General features: G+C 43.1%; 2 protein-coding genes across 4 annotated transcripts in view; one reads left to right on the top strand and one right to left on the bottom strand.

Moving 5' to 3' along the window:
• Positions 1-6281, bottom strand: part of Aifm1 (apoptosis-inducing factor, mitochondrion-associated, 1) — a 33751-nt gene extending 27470 nt beyond the window's left edge. The window contains exon 1 of one of the 2 annotated variants that reach the window (XM_005401244.2): positions 6065-6281. In XM_005401244.2, coding sequence (XP_005401301.1) covers positions 6065-6170 — 106 coding nt within the window. In that variant the 5' untranslated portion in view covers positions 6171-6281. The remainder of the gene's footprint in view (positions 1-6064) is intronic. The other variant, XM_005401243.2, reaches the window with a different exon arrangement.
• Positions 6282-6337: 56 nt separating this feature from the next.
• Rab33a (RAB33A, member RAS oncogene family) overlaps positions 6338-13134 on the top strand; it is a 16669-nt gene continuing 9872 nt past the window's right edge. The window contains exons 1-2 of one of the 2 annotated variants that reach the window (XM_005401247.1): positions 6338-6422; positions 11864-12161. In XM_005401247.1, coding sequence (XP_005401304.1) covers positions 11904-12161 — 258 coding nt within the window. In that variant the 5' untranslated portion in view covers positions 6338-6422; positions 11864-11903. Of the gene's footprint in view, positions 6423-11349; positions 12162-13134 lie in introns of those variants that run through there. The other variant, XM_005401246.2, reaches the window with a different exon arrangement.

Here is a 13134-nt window from a genome sequence, read left to right as displayed (position 1 = left end):
CACATAGTGATGCCTGGCACTGTTAAGGACAGCAAGCTACAGTCAAACACATTTCTATGATCGATTACACTAAGATTTAAAAAATTACAAGTAGCTTCTTTCCAATTCAGGTCAACTATGAAAATAAAAACATGAAATAGGGAGAAGCTTATGAAGAAAAATTGTTTATACTTGGAAATAATAAACTATGAAAATAAAAATATGAAATGGGGAGAAGCTTATATCAATCTCAACAAGATATTCAGCTTCTATTTTCTGGATAAGATTTTCCTATAAAAATGATGAAGCACCAAAAGTAGAAATGGGTAACTCTCAGAGCTTAGAAAATGAAACTGGTTAGAAAAAGTTCCACATGGTTAACCGTAGGTAACGAATTTAGTTTGTTCCCCATCTCCAGCCCAGGTTCATCTATGAAAATAAATGTCTATGTGTTTTTTTAAAATTCTGGGTAGATGTGTTGATGCATACCTGTAATCCCAGCACTTGGGAGGCTCAGGCAAAACTGTAGATTCAAGGCCAGCCTAGAATACATAGAGACCCTATCTCAAACAAAACAAAACAAAACAAAAATAAAACCTTTGTAACTTTGTTTTAACACTGATGTGTTTATTCTGTTTTTGCTTGCCTTTCACAAGCTGACAAAACCAAATACAGATTGGGGAAAAGTTCAACAGCTTTTGCCTCAATTTGCCCCCAAAAGAAAAAAGCTATTTAAAAGTATTTTGGCTTCAAAGGAAGTAAATGGATAGACACTTAAAGTACTGCTTGGACAGAAACGTAATACAGCACAGTTATTAACTAACCAACTTTTACATACCTAAAATGACTTCTAATTTTGTACAAGATACCAAGTTAAGTATTGTATAGTTGCATGCCTTTCTTAGGAAATTTTCCATCACGACTGAAACATGCCTTTTCACTTGTTCTACTAAGTGGGAAAAGCTGACTTACTCCTTGACTTCTCATTATTGTACCTGTTTACTTCAGATTTCTGTAGGCAAACTGCACATACACAGGCCAAATTTTCTTCCTCACCTTTGGGATTCAGTTCCCAATAAGCCAATTTGCTCTGTGTAACAGTGCCTGATACATAGCATTTGCTCAATAAATATTTGTTAAATTAATGAAAGAAATAGCAATTCTTCTTAATTTTACTGATACTGACTGAACATTTTAAAGAATTCTTTCCAAAGACATTTTTAGCCAAGTCCCATTTATCTCAGGTTGCTTAATAATAAATGAGTAACCTCAAATATCACAGACTAGCATGAAAATAGTACCTAAACTAGCAACCTCATTTCTCCAGGTTTCATAAGCTTTTGTTTTTCCATACTCCCAGAAGGGCTTTTCTAGGAAGGCACCCATACATTGAGGCACACTGGAAACAAACCCCAAATGGTTAAGAAGTGTACATGCTCCTTAGACTTGATTCCTGAACATCAAACCATTCCTGGTTTTCCCAACATGATAAAACCCAGGGCAGGTCAACCCAACAGTGTGTGCCCATTGTAGCTAGATGCCTCATTTTTGTTTTTGTTTGTCCTCCATCCCTACTCAAACTGAGCACTAAACCCAGGGCCTTTGTGCTGAACTATGGCCCCAGCCATTTGTTTAATTTTTATTTTGAGATAGAGTCCTGATTAGTCGCTAAATTGCCCAGGCTGGGCTCGAACTTGCAATGATCCTGCCTCAGCCTCTTAAGAGTGCTTAGATTACAGGTATGCAGCACCATACCCGACTAGATGCCTCTTTGTAAGGAACCCAACTATTTAACTTTATCAGTCTTTTCAAAAAATATCATTCCTTGCTGGAATTTCAGAAGAATCAGAGTTGGTAATAACTATAGTACAGTGTGAACCACTCTGATGAAGGCATAAAAGGAAAAAGAGAAAATTTTTTTGTGGGGAGACAGGGTCTCGCTATGTAGTGCAGTCTGGTCTTGAACTTACTATGTAGCCTAGGCTGGCCTCGAACTCATGATGATCCTCCTGCCTCAGCCTCCCAACTGCTGGGATTACAGGCATGCGTCACCACTCCTGGTTCAAAAAAATGATTTAGATAACACAAAAAGAAATTTAACTATATTCTATAAGGTCCTTCATGGTACTAGGATTTAGCCACTGAGAATTTACCATGTGCCAGAGAGTACAAGACACTGAAGACAAGCATAAACAGGACATAATCCCTGTCCTTAGGTAATGTATAGTTTAGGAAAGGAAATGGCTCCTGCTGTGGAGAAGGACATTCTTTGATTAGAATGCATTGAGGACACAATGATTTCTTTATTATTTGTTAAGAGTTTCTTAAGATAAGGCTTCATTATACAGCCCCTTAGGCTTAGCCTTGTGTTTACGATCCTCCTGTCTCAGCCTCGAGTGCAGGGACTACAGGCATGTGTTGGATTACATGTGGAGAAGGATAATCCTTTAATTATCTTTGCTCAAATGGTACCCGCCCATTTGTACTAGCTACGCCCTTGGTTCTCGCACAATAAAAGGTGACTGAGATTGGTAATCGGGGCTGAGTCCGAGAAGCTGTAAGCCCCTTGATCCCAGACTTGTGCCTCTCTTGTTTTTCTTGTCTCTCTTTACTTTTTCTTTTCGTCCGCGGGTACCTCGTTCTCGGGACTTGACCCCTTGAATAAAATGACACCTGACACTTTGACTATAAGAAAATAAGTTTGACACAAATTAAGAGTCTCACAATTAGCTGAGCATGGCGGTGCACGCCTATAATCCCAGCACTCAGGAGGTTGAGGCAGGAGGATCACCACAAATTGGAGGCCTGCCTGGGCTACATAGAGTTCAAAGCCAGCCTGAACTACATAGCAAGACCCTGTCAAAAAAAAAAGTCTCCTTTGTATGTCTATATGTGTTTTCATGAGAAACTACATTGAAGATATCAATATGTAATACAATAAGCATTGTTAATTCCCTACCACTGTTTGTAACTCTGTAATGTCTGTACTGATCCTATGCTATTTTGTAAAATGTTGTTGGTCTGTTAATATTTTCCTTTTATTTCTAAAATAAAAAAAAAGTCTCATTAATGCTCATTTTGGTTTTTGCATCTTTAGGGCAGTGGAATAAAGAGAACAGTCACTCCTTATCCAAAACACTATTTCCCACACTTGCCTGATCACAGGAATTACATCAGAAGCTTACAGCCTCCCAGGACTCTCTCTTGGAGATTCTCATTCATTTTTACTCACATTCCCAGGAACTCCTGGGGGTTAAGTTTGAGTTCTGTTATCTACTCAATCCATGTAACCAGGCAAATTTTAGAAAAACAGTCTAAAAGCTATGAGATATGCAGCAACTCTATGAATTAGTTTTGCTTTATTTTTTTGGTACTGGGAATCAAACTAATGACCTCGTGCTCGCCAGGCAGGCACTGTGCTGCTGAGCTATATCCCCAGCCCAGCAAATCTATCAAAAAGCTTGAAAATTTCTAGAAAATCTAACTTATTAACCAGCTACAGAAAAGGCTGACTTGCCAAAGATTTTCTTCAGTGAAGCCTTGTCTGAGCAGTAAGAGTAGAGGAGACACTCCTCCTATAGGGTTCAAAAAGGTGTCATTTGGCAGTGAGAACAGATGTAGGATTATAACTCACAAGGAACGCAGTTTCCTCTTTAAAGATGTGAGAATTCCAAATAGAGAAAAATATCCAAACATTTAAATCTCAGGTCAGTGGGCCAGGGGTATAGCTCAGTGGCACACTGCCTACCTGGCAAGTGTAAGGTCCTGAGTTCGATTCCTAGTACCAAAAAAAACCATCTCAGGTCAGGAATTTACCATCAGTTTGATCACATGGCAGTGAAATATTTGATGACCAAATAAAATAGCACAGAGCAAAAAAATATCTATTACCTAATATATCTGCAACCATTTCTGGAAGAAGGCAAAGCAACCAAGTAACTAAAGTATAACACATAGTAGCTACTTTGCTTCAAGGTAAAAGGCATCATATAATGCAAATGAACCTGACTATCATGACAGATGTGGATGAGATAATTTCAAGGCAGGCTTAAAGTTTGCTAAACCAAAGAAATTTTTTAAAAATTTAAACCATGAGAAATGAAAAACAAAGCCTGCTAATAACCTGACAAAGAACAGTGGGAGTGAGGGGAAACAATATACAAACCTTGCCTCTCACCTGGCTCTACAAGAACATGGCAGGTGCTACTACGTGAAAAAGAAATCAGATTTATTTTTGAGGTAGAGTGCTGCTATGTAGTTCAGGCTGGCTTTGAACTCACTATGTAGCCCAGGCTGGGCCCAACTCATGGTAATCCTCCTGCCTCTCTGCCTGGGATTACAATCATGTGTACCACACCTGGCCAAGAAATCAAATTAAAAGCAATTGGTAATCAAGTTACAAAAGAGTTCATTCTTAAAATGAAAGAATCATAATTTTGAAATTGTAAAGTACCCCTACACATTTTTAAAGGCTGGTGATTTCATACTCTGGTGCACAGCCAAAAGACACAGAATAGTTGTATACAAAGAGATCGGTGGATATGTCAGGAAGTCAGAGTATTCTACAGTAGACTGCCTTCAAACAAAGCCAAGTGATGGGAAAAAAATTTGAGTCCTTATTTTTCAGCAGTTCTATTATCAACCACCTTCCAATGTCTAATAAATCAATTCAACTTTGCAAATGCATATTTAATTGGTGAGACCCTCTGGCCAGACTTCAGAATACTGGTAAAATCTGTATTAAGCAAAGTAAATACAGTACATAACTTCAGCAAGCCCAGTGGGGATGAAAATCTTCAGGTTATCTGAATTTTTATCTAAATTTCTGTGCAATTTACATAGAGCATCATTATTTTGATGCCCAAAACACACACGAATGCCATCCATTGATGGTACACTCTTTTTAAATTCCAAGGGCAAATGTGTCCTAGGACATAACTCAGTCACATCTACCAGGAAACATTCTGATTCAAAAAACTAGAAAAGTTGTTCAAATGCACATTTACAAAGACCCTACCAATCCAAGGGAAAATATTTCTACTTTTTATTTTTAGGTGTTTCCACACTGTAAAGCCTCAAGGATCTTGCTATGTACATTCAGTAGTTCAGGCTGGCCTTACCTATAATCCCAGCAGTTGGGAGGAAAAGGCAGGATTGCTGTGAGTTTGAGGCCAGCCTGGGCTACACAGTGAGGTCAAGGCTGGCCTTAACTAATTAGTGAGACCTTGTCCCAAAACAGTAAAAAAAAAAAAAAAACAAAAAAAAAAAAACTCATTCATTTTGTGTATGAAATTGTATAGATTTTAAATAAGCAGGCTCAAGCCATGTTCTGATAAATTCATGGGTTATCTGATGCACAATGGGCTAGTTACGGGGAAGGGAACCTAGTTCATTCTTAACTTTTTGACGTCAAACTTTAGAAAGTAGGGTGGCGTGGCACCAAGAGGATTAGGAGGCTGCAGACTAGCAAATTATCCTTAGCTTTACCTATTAATTATATGACCTTGGGCAAGTAACTTCACCTCCCTGTGCCTCAATTTATTATCCATAAAATGAGTGGGTTAAATTTTACCACAACGTTCCTTCCAGCCCTAAAGTTTGATGAAATCACTCATAGGGGGCAAACACAACATATTCTGCAAACCCTGTAACTGAAAAGTTAAAGTCCACCAAGCTCCTCGTTTACAGAAGCAACTTAGGCATGGGACCTAAATGTCCGGTTTAAAGTATCACAACCAGTAAATGGCAAAGTCTACTTGACCCCATTGCTTTAAAAAGGCGAGGTGGGGCTGGCAGGGAGGCGGCGACGCGCAGTACGAGAAGACCAATCGTTCTACTACCCAGAACAGCAAGCCCGCCCAGGAAAAGGCCGCAAGCAGACTACTGGGGTTCAAATCGCTTGAAGGTCAGGTCAGCATGGCTGTGCTGACTCGTGGGCTTGCAAACTCAGGGTTTGTATCCCGCCAATTCGTTATTCACGCGACATGAGCGCAAGAGTGACGAGGGGTTGGGGAGCGCTGCGAGGGAGCCCATGGCAGCCAGGCCTTGGACGTCGAGGTGGGGTTGCCCGGGATGGGTCAGTCACCTGGGAGTCGGTTCCTCTGCTTCGGGCTTCGGACGCACACTGTCCGCACCAAGGGCACCAGTTTCTGCTTGAAAGCACCCGCCGCAAGGCCTCCACACCGGAACATCTCGGCCACCGCTCCTCCGGACCTCCTTCTCCTGCCTTTTCTTCTCAGTCACGGGCCGACGGGTCAAACACCGGCGACCAAGGCCCGCTCCCCCTCCTCCCTCCACACGCGCACTGCGCAGGCTCCTCCCCTCCGCTCCGGGCGGACATTGGACAGTGAAGCCGGCCTGCTAGAGCAGCGGATGGAAAACCGCGACCGGCGGCTTACTGCGCAAGCGTAGCACTCAGCACTGCCTTGCGATTGGGCCACACGGTAAGAGGATTTGCGCATGCGCTTACTTGGGGCACGCTCTGCCGTTAACCCGGCTGCGGCTGGAGATAGCAACTTTGCGGGAATTGGCTGTGCCTCGGTTTGAGCAAGTTTGGAAAACTGTCCAAAGAGAGACTTGTGGAGCCGCTTGGTCTGGAGGCTGAGGCTGGGGTTGGTGCTGCCGCCTTGTCAGTGACAGGAACTGATAACAGCACTTCTCAAAGCGAGACCCCAGCACTGCACCTTTTTTTCCCATTCTAGGCCACTGGGTACTAGGTACATTCTTAATCCTTCCGATTCTTTTGCTGTGATCCGAGTAGGGGGCGCCTGACTTCCCAGGTCCGGAATGTCGTTCCGTCTTTTACAGGTTTCTGGCACTTCCTACCCAACCCGTTTCAGGCGTCATCCTTCGGCGCTCTTTTTCTCCGTTTCAATTGTATGTTGTGCGATTCTAGGTTTTAGAGGCTGTGCGGGGCACTGCGAATAGCCTCATGCTATTGTGGCCGCCGTGCTGGAGAGCACGATGCTGGCAGAAAGTTTGTGCTGCACACACTTCTGGGGAGAAAACCCAGAGCGGCACTTTCAGAGTTGTGGGACGAGTAAGGAGAGGAGCTGCGTGTAAATAGGTATTTTGACTCTGCCAAGTGTAACTTAAATTTGAAATAATTTTTTGGCTGTATGCTGACCACATGCCTTTTTCAAACATTTGAATTACATCGTCATTTGATAAGGTTTTGTTTTTTTTGTTTTGTTTTGTTTTTAGCAACTACCACTTGACCTGTACTATGAAAAGGGTTCTTGAGGATATGGAAAATATAGGAAAGGGTCACAGTCTAGTTGGGGAGATAACACATACTGGTCATTAAAATAATATCTGTCACAGTGCCAGAGCAAGGGACGAGTTGGGATGGAATCATTAAGGAAGAATTTCATGCAAAAATATTTGAGCTGCGTGTTGAAGGACAAGTAGTAGAACTCAAATGGTGGAGGGAAAGGAGTGATGTTGCAGATGGGGAATACATTGGAATCAAAGGGAAGATTTTCGGTGGTTAAGCATCTTGACTTTGGATCCAGACCAAGCTAGGTGGAATCCTAGCTGCCACTTGGGGAAGTCTTCACTTTCCTCATCTACCAGTCTTACAGGGGTGTTAGGAAGACTAAAACAAGGATCACCCAGTTTGAGCCCAGCTGGGGCAACTTGGCAACTTAGTAAAATGCTGTCTAAAAATTTAATTTAATTTTCTGGTTTTTTGGGACAGGGTTTCACTATGTAGTTTAGGCTAGCCTTGAAGTCACAATGTAGTCCATGCTGGCCTTAAACTCACAGAAGTTCTTCTGCCTCAGCCTCCCCAGTGCTGGGATTACAAGTGTGTGCCATCAAGCCAGGCTCTCAAAATTTTAAAGAAAAGGCTTGGAATGTAGTTCAATGTGAAGGCTCTGGGTTTTTGGCCCTGTAACAAACCAAACACAAACAAGAACAACAAAAACATTATTTGCATTATTTGTAAAGTGTCTTACAAGAAGCATCATGCTGTTTGTTAAAACTGGAAGTATAAAAGACCAAATCCAGAAAGTATTGCTAAGAACAGTTAAGTATGGGCGCACAGATCTGAATTGGCAAAAGTTTGGCTCTAACCTTGTAGGTGATGAAATTACTTTCTTCTTTTCTTGCTGGGGTGGGGAAAGAGAATGAAGTTATATTTTTAGGAAGTTGCACTTAGGAAACAATCTTTTTTGGGTGAAAAATGACAGATTTCCTTACCCATTAGGCAAAAAAGCCTTGTTCAGAAGTGCAGGTAATAGGGCGATTTTTTATGTAGAGTTGCTTCGGCAGACAAATATTGAAAATATAAATTCTAGAATAAAGTAAAATTATTTGTATTTACTTAGTATGTTAAAGGCCTTACTGACATTGCTATTTATTGATACTTCTAAAAACCAAGAACAGCCATGTGTGATGATGCACATCTGTAATCCCAGTAGTTGGGGAGGCTGAGGCAGGAGGATCGCTTGGAGTTTGAGGCCAGCCTGGGGTACATAATGAGACCCTGTCTCAAAAATAAATAAAAACCAGTAACATATCTGGACAAGTGAAATGGAAGAATCACTCAAGCCCAGGAGTTCAGAGCCAGCCTGGGAAACATAAGGACACACCTGCAACAATAGCAACAGCAACAAGATAATAAAAATTAGTATTAATTATGGACTGGTTAGATAAATATTTGATCATGTCTGTTAGTAGGTGGGGGGGTTGCTGTTTTGTTTTTTTTGAGACAGGGTCTCACTATGTAGTCCAGGGTGGCTTCAAACTCATGGTCATCCTCCTGCCTCAGCCTCCTGAGTGCTGGGATTACAGGCACGTGCCACCATGCCTGGCTTTCATATCTGTTAGTAGAAGAGGCTTTGGAAAACACTGTTAAAATCATGACATTCAAAGTACCTGTGAAACAACTATATATTTGAAAGAATTTAATGATGCAGAATTTAAGAATTTAAAAGGCATTGTAAAGCACATTTCAATTTTTGCATTAGGTGCACTGAGATAGTCTTCTTGTCATTTTAAATAAAATTTATTTTATCTTTTTTGACAAAGTCAATATACTGTATTTATCAAACTAATTCCACAAAATTTGAGTGGAATCCCGCCCCAGTTTCACCCCACAGAGATAATGCATACTTTTTATTAGGGCAAGGAGTCCATTTTGAAGTACCCCGTTTCCAGAAATCGGAAGGTAGACTCAGTGACAAGTTTTTGTCAGAAGCATACATCTAAATAATCTTATGTGGATATAATTTTATTTTTATTTCTCAGGGACTGAGCATTCTAGCTCCGAGTTGACAAAGCCTCTCCTATATGTACAGGAAGCACCCAATTAATAGTTAACTTCCCCTCTTCTTTTCTACAACTATTTTTCTGTATGTAAAGATCACCAGAGGCATTAGCTTCTGTACAAAAGAGAATGATCTAGCAAACTAGACATCAATCAAGAACCACAATACTGTACAATGGTGATTGGTATTCATAATGAAGACCTTGGATTAGGCAATTAAGATTCAATCCTTTTGTTGGTTTTAATGTTGAATAGTATAATCGAAGGTTTTAGAAATGGATGACCCACATACATGATTAAAAGGTTAGCTTTAAATATTATATCTGCTATCTCAGTTAATAGGCTTATTAACTAGAAGACCCCATATTGAGTAACTTAGACTTGGCCGAGAGGTTACACTCCAGTTTGCAGACAAATGTATCACTGATGCACGGAGTTGTTTTCTCTTAGTAAGATAGGATTTAGTCACATCTCTGCCTGAAGCTCAGCCTTGCATACAAATAAGATGTGTTACCTTACCTTATGAAATATGTGAGGGGAAGGGTAGGGTAAAGTTTTTTGGTTTTTTTTTTGGGGGGGTAGGGTAAAGTTTTAAAAAAGAACATAAAACAAGACTGGATAAAGAAAATGTAGTATTTAAACACAGTGAAGTACTACTCTGCTATAAGGAAGGATAAATTCAGTCATTTGTAGGAAAATGGATACACCTTCAGACCATAATGTTAAGTGAAATAAATCAGTAAGAAATATTACATGGTTTCTCTTATATAAGAAACCCAAAGTATGAATAAAGAGCAAAAAAAAAAAATAGGAATCAGAAATAGGGCTTTTGCAAATGGGAAGGGGATCAAGAGATGGAGGGAGGGGAGGGCAAGGGGATATGAAAAGAATTAAGTACTGGGCGTGGTGGCGCACGCCTGTAATCCCAGCACTTGGGAGGCTGAGGCAGGAGGATTGTTGCAAGTTCGAGACCAGCCTGGGCTACGAAGTGAGCTCAAGGCCAGCCAGAACTGCATAGCGAGACCCTGTCTCAAAAAGACAAAAAATAAAATTAAAAAATGAAAAGAATTAAGTGTGATGTGCATGTACCAACTCCCCACAATGAATGAAATTGTTATGTACTGTAAAGGTACTAATAAAAATTTTTTTGAAAACATAAGATGGGTGCCTTTTATTGTATATAAGTTGTACTGCAGTAAAATTGATTTCAAACACATTCTAAACCTACAAATCACTTTCAGGAGGAATATGGGCCTTGACCAAGATATGTGATTATTAGTAAGCTTTGGGAAGTTGTCCTCTAATGCCGTAAGAAAGTTGTGTTCATTTATCATCTTCCAAGCATAATGTAGGCTTTTGGCAAATTAGACCGAACCACTTTGTTCTACATTCAGTTGCAGGGGTGTGAACCCTCCTCGGGATTCTTAACTCCCCTTAAAACTCCGCCATTCTGGAAGGATTTATGGTTATGAGGAGGGCTCAAGGATGCAAGGCACTGTAGGGCTTATGCCATTTCTTAAGATCCCTTACCTAGGTCTGTAATGTTTAGACCCAGAAACAAAGTCCTCTTTTGCTGGAGCTACTACCACTAGGTTTCCCCCTTCTCCTATCTTCTCTATGGGCTTCTCCCGCGGCGGGCCTTCCCTATTGGCCAGCCAAACACAACCGACTGTGGCAGCCAATGGGAACCACTCTCCTGAACATTCAGAGGATGGGTGCTCGTGGTGTGATAAGGGGAGGTTGGCGCCTGGTACGCGCCCCCCTACATCTGGCAAATCTGTGACAGAAACTGTAACACCCCCTACACAGGCGAATCCGCACCCCCATCTCCCTCCTTTCAGCCGCCCGGGCCCCCCCACAACTCATCTTTGAGTGTCTTGGCAGCGCCCCCTGGCTCCTTGGGCCCCACCAGGGCACCTGCTTACTAAATACAGAGCATCCCTTTATCTCTAGGCTTAGGCGAGGGCAGGGAACCCAGGAAGCGCGGCACAGCTGCCCGTCTCTCCGGAGGTGAAAGAGGTATCTCTGACCCCCACTCCTCCCTCTCCAGAAGTTGTGTTGCACCGAGGCCAAAGTGCTCCAGTGATGCTTGGGGAGCCGCTCTCTTTGTCCTCCCCAGCGATGTTTCCTGCCCGCTGACCCTGTGCGCTCCGAGCAAGTAGGGGTGGGGAGTCTGGAACCTATAGCATAAATGGGTGCAAGAGAAAGGAAGTCTATTGCGGGGTGGTGTATGCGTGCCTCTTTCCCCACCCCCACCCTTTCCTCCTTGGGCTTCCTCTCTCCAGTGTGTCCCTGGGGTCCAGACGGGAAGATCTCCACGCAAAGGCACAGTCCCCAGGCATCCCGTCCGAGGGCATGCACAGGCAGGAGAAGGCTCTCGGCTTGACTGCTCTCCTCTCCCTGGCTTTTGTGTTGCTGCCTCTGAGCTGCAAGGAGGGTGCGCTGGAGGAGGAGGGGGGCCTTGGATGAGAAGCATCACTTTCACGCGCGCGCGCGCACACACACGTTGCCGGCGCACGCACACTCGGGCGGACACACTCACAGATACACACGCACACGCACAAAGCTCGCTCGTCTCTAGCGCACTAACGTGGCCGTTTCCTTTGTGTGGAGCCCTCAAGGGGGATTGGGGCTCCGGTCCGGTCCCAGGGAGATGGCGCAGCCCATCCTGGGCCATGGGAGCCTGCAGCCTGCCTCGGCCGCTGGCCTGGCATCTCTGGAGCTCGACTCTTCGCTGGACCAGTACGTGCAGATTCGCATCTTCAAAATCATTGTGATTGGGGACTCCAACGTGGGCAAGACCTGCCTGACCTTCCGCTTCTGCGGGGGGACCTTCCCCGACAAGACTGAAGCCACCATCGGTGTGGACTTCAGGGAGAAGACAGTGGAAATCGAGGGCGAGAAGATCAAGGTGAGGCAGTCAGGTCTGGGAAGGGAGGGACCTGGGAGGAGGCTTTCCCTGAGCTATAGCTCTAGGAAATGACCAATGCTTTTTGTGTGACTGCTTGCTGAGCCCAAGACCCTTAACACCTACTTGTCCCTTTTTGCCTGTCTCTGTGGTGCTGTCCCCAGCTCACCTGAGTTTTTAGGGCAAGCAGGACTGGTTGCCTTGTTACCCTTTGCCTGTGCCTGACAGCTCCTGCCAGGAAAAGCATGTTTGACCTCATCCCTCACCCTGAGTGGGAGCAGCGGCACCTGTGGGCAGAGGGAGGCGGGAGACATCCCTGGTCCTAGGCTGTGGGATGGATCTCAAAGCACTTTACACACCTTAAGGTCTCTTCTATCTCTTGGGTGCCAATAGGTTGCAAAAAAACACTTTGGCTAAGCCCCGTGTCATTAGAGAAAAGGATGACAATCCATAGAGAATGAAAGCTGCTGTATTTTAAATTGCAGTTTAAAGTGGGGTGGTTATGGCACTACGCCATGAGCCATTTTAAAGACTGAGATATGGTTACTGGCTCTCACCTTCATAATAGGTGAAACTTGCTCTTCAGTCTTCTCAAATGTATCTTTTTTTTACTTGTCTGGGGCACGTACCAAATATACAGCCCATTATTCATCCTCTTGCCATTGTCTTCAGAAGGCCTTTGTAAAAATGCAAAGCAACTTATTTGAAGGCCAAGGAAAGTGCCTTGACCTCCCCCCATGAGTTTATCAAACAGGCTAAGTACAAACATTCCTGTCTACTTGTGCTCACCTTTAGTTCAGAAAAGATAGCAGTTCAATAAGACAGTAATATGTCGATGTGCAGTGTTGGTGGAAAGAGGACATGGCAAGGGCAACTTTGTGTGTCATGGAAGAGAGGCAGTCAGCATGATGGGAGGAAGCACCTAAAAAGGCACTCAGGACATGGAAGGCCAACTCCTCTATTTTTTTTTTTTTTT

This window comes from Chinchilla lanigera, unplaced genomic scaffold, assembly GCF_000276665.1.
Source record: "Chinchilla lanigera isolate Chin_1 unplaced genomic scaffold, ChiLan1.0 scaffold00072, whole genome shotgun sequence".
Lineage (NCBI taxonomy): Eukaryota > Metazoa > Chordata > Mammalia > Rodentia > Chinchillidae > Chinchilla > Chinchilla lanigera.
The sequence above is the reverse complement of the archived record's forward strand: the minus strand, read 5'-3'. Positions and strand labels throughout refer to the sequence as shown.